This window comes from Arachis duranensis, chromosome 2, assembly GCF_000817695.3.
Source record: "Arachis duranensis cultivar V14167 chromosome 2, aradu.V14167.gnm2.J7QH, whole genome shotgun sequence".
Classification (NCBI taxonomy): Eukaryota; Viridiplantae; Streptophyta; class Magnoliopsida; order Fabales; family Fabaceae; genus Arachis; species Arachis duranensis.
This window is the reverse complement of record NC_029773.3, coordinates 65,972,227-65,975,898: the sequence shown is the minus strand read 5'-3', so window position 1 is coordinate 65,975,898 and position 3,672 is coordinate 65,972,227. Positions and strand designations below refer to the sequence as shown.

Here is a 3,672-nt window from a genome sequence, read left to right as displayed (position 1 = left end):
ATGTAATAAGTTATTATTGAACATTACAAATTCTCATTTTAGAAGGACTTTCTCTTTTCAAAAATTGTGCAAAAACTCTTCTTTTTTTTTTCTCTTCAACCGTTAGTTTCTTCTTATATAAAAAAAATATAATAAAAACTTGTATAAGCAAAGGCAAACATAAGTAAAGGCATGTCAGAGATGGTAATGGAATAGCAATGTCAATTACTTTTACAATTTGTTCTAATTGCACTTTGATATTTTGATTGGTGCAACATGTTTTTTAAGTTTTGGGGGAACTTGTAGCTATGTATTTTGCCAACGGTATACAGCTAAGGACTATGGGACTATACTGCAGAAACTTTATAGATTAAAAGAGCTAAGTGATCATAAATTTTAAGGTTAAGTATGATTTTGGTTCCTAACGTAGAGGTCAAAAATCGATTTCGTCTCTGGCATTTTTTTCACTACAAAATGGTTTCCAAAATTTCAATTTATTTTAAAATCGTCGCTTTTACCAATTTTATTTTTTATTACCAAATTATCCTTCATTAAAAAAATATAAAATAAAATAAAAAAGAAAGAAAGAAAGAGAGAGAGATCGGAAGGGAGAAAGCTAAGGGCCACCGCCGTTTCTCCTCGCCGTCGCCGCTGCCGCTCCTGCTCCTCGTCATTTAGTCCTCGCCGTTGGATCTCATCGTGCGCTGCGAGCCGTTTCATAACTACCATAAATATCCCTACTCCAATATTCATCCAATAAATCCCAAAGAACCTTTTGCAGGAAATTATATTATTATATGATGTCTCATGTGTGTGATGTATCTTATTTATTAGTTTAATAAATATTTAATTAAAAAGAAGTTATATGATTGTTTTAAAATGTAACCGATTTGATAAAAGTTGGTTTTTATGAAAACAAATGTAATTAAGATTATATATTAAATAGTATTTTATCTTATTAGTTAGGTACTTCTTAAGTACTCTTGAGGTACTCTGGTGTACATAGATGGTTAGATAGTGTATATCTATTAGGGTTAGGATGTCTAATATCCTTGTATATATATGGATAATTGTAATGAAAAATGTATGAAAGCTTTTCACTCCTCAGCTGCCTATTTTTCTCTTTTCAGAGCCTCCTTCTCATATGGTGCTTGCTCCACTATTTTACCATTCAACTCTGCAGATTTGAACAGAGTTTTGTCATGGTGCGGTGAGCGTGGAGCCTGCAACAAAGTGTGAATCTTTCACCACATATGAGAACTTGTAGTGAGAGTAGCTCGTAAAAGTAGATCTGTCCGATTTATTCATCAATGGCAACGAATGAGGCAGAGGTGATGAATCCAGATACGCAAAGTTTCACTGCAGCAGATTTTCAGAACTTTGCAAAGATGATGGCCCAAGCCACTTCTAGATCTAACACCAACCTTCTTCAAGATCCTTCAAGTTGTTACTACCTTCACCCAAGTGAGACACCTGGAATCGCTCTCACAACCACTCCACTTACCACATTGAATTACCATACTTGGTCCAGATCTGTGTGGATCTGTTTAAAATCGAAGAATAAAATTAGATTCATTGATGGCACGTTACTCAAACCAGCTCCAACGGATGATTCGTATGATGCTTGGGACCGTTGCAACACGTTTGTGCTATCGTGGCTACATGGATCATTGAATCCAGAAATTTTGCAGAGTGTACTGTGGTGCGACAATGCACACGAACTGTGGAAGGACCTCAAACATCGATTTTATGAGGGTGATCTATTTCGGATTGCTGAGCTTGAGGAAGATCTGTTCAGCACAAAGCAAGGTGAGTTATCCATCACCTCTTACTATACAAAACTGAAAGGGATCTGGGAGGAAATAGACGAATTCAGACCCATACCAACTTGTGCTTGCTTGAGTAATTGTAGCTGTGGGTTAGACATAATGAGGCAATATAGGTTGCAGTCTTATATGATTCATTTTCTTAGAGGTTTAAATGACCAATATGCAAGTGTTGCTTAAGCGCCTTCCAGATGTGAATACTGTTTTTTCTCTCCTTCTTCAACAAGAGAGACAAATGATGCATCTCATTGAACCAGATTCTAGAATGTTAGTGAATGCTGTTTACACTAAATCTATAGGTGAAAAAGAGTCATACCAGATTAGCCAAGGCAGTGTCAAATTTGTTAATACTGGAGGTGAAAAAGGCCAATTTGGGGCCAATAATGTCAGAGGAAGAGGAAGAGGGCGTGGTAAAGGTGGAAAAGGTACTACTAGAGGAACTCCCAAACTTTGCTCTTATTATGGAAAACAAAGTCACTTGGTGGATACATGTTACCAGAAGCATGGCTTTCCACCACATCTGCAACCAAATCACTCTAATGGAGTACCTCTTTCAGCTAATTCTGTGAACTCAATGGTAGTTGTAAGTAATGCAGAATGCAACCCCAGAGTTATCCAAAATGAAAGCAAGATCAGTTTGGATGGGATATTCTCGGATAGACAGAAAGAAGCACTTATTGCACTATTCCAGTAACATAAAGAACCTCTTCATGATGAAAATTTGGCAACCATTCATGCTCTTTTAGCCGGTATATTTCATCTCATTTCTCTTTTCGGTTTTGAATTGAATTCTCAAGATTGGAGGAGCAATTGCTCACATTTGTTTTAGTCTTAAACATTTTCATTCTATTAAACATATTAATCCAGTTAAAATTATCATGCCAAATGGTTCACAAACTGTTACAACCTTATGTGGAACAGTTTTCTTCTCAGCTGATTTTTATTTGATTGAGGTTTTATATGTACCAAGTTTTAAATGTAATCTCATTTCTATTTCAAAAGTTACTAATGCCTTATCTTGTTGTTTTATGTTCAATGCTCATAATTGTGAGATTCAGGAGCGGCCTACCTCGAGGATGATTGGAATTGTTGATCAAAAGCGAGGGCTGTATACAATGAATACTCAAGCAAAGATGGCTGTTAACTTTAGCAAATTAGAAGAAAAGATTTTGAATATTATGACAGAAGAACAGGACACTTCACACACTTCACAGAGTGTTCTTTGGCATTATAGGTTAGGCCATATTTCTTTTGGTAGATTACAACAATTACGAAAAATGCATCCATTCATCTCATGTTCAAACAATGATGTACCATGTGATCCATGTCATTTTGCAAAACAAAAGAGATTACCTTTTTCGAATTGTTTGAGTAAATCTGATTTTTTTTATTTGATTCATGCTGATATTTGGGGGCCTATTGCCACACTATCTACTTCTGGCCATAGATATTTTTTAACCATTGTTGAGGATAGGAGTAGGTTTACTTGGATTTTCTTTATGAAAAATAAATCTGAAACTCGCTCTCTTTTAGAGAATTTTGTTGAAATGATTTATACACAAAAGGGAATCATGGTAAAAGCCATTAGAACTGATAATGGCCAGGAATTTTTGATGACTTCTTTCTATCAAAAGAAAGGAATTTTACATCAAAGAAGTTGTGTGGAAACACCACAACAAAATGGAATTGTTGAAAGAAAGCATCAAGATATTCTAAATGTAGCTAGGGCTCTCATATTTGCTTCTAATCTTCCAAATTATTTTTGGCATTATGCAGTGGCTCATGCTATTTACATAATTAATAGAGTATCCCAAGTTACATTTAAACATAGCCCATATCAGATTCTTAATGGCAACATTCCAGAATT

At 35.3% G+C, this 3,672-nt stretch overlaps 1 protein-coding gene across 1 annotated transcript; it reads left to right on the top strand.

Annotated features, from left to right (window-relative positions):
• Positions 1 to 1,289: 1,289 nt before the first annotated feature.
• LOC107474702 (uncharacterized) lies at positions 1,290 to 2,499 on the top strand. Its single transcript, XM_052257849.1, has 2 exons — positions 1,290 to 1,788; positions 1,976 to 2,499. The coding sequence occupies exons 1-2, from the start codon at positions 1,290 to 1,292 to the stop codon at positions 2,497 to 2,499; spliced, it is 1,023 nt and encodes a 340-aa protein (XP_052113809.1).
• The last annotated feature ends 1,173 nt before the right edge of the window (positions 2,500 to 3,672 follow it).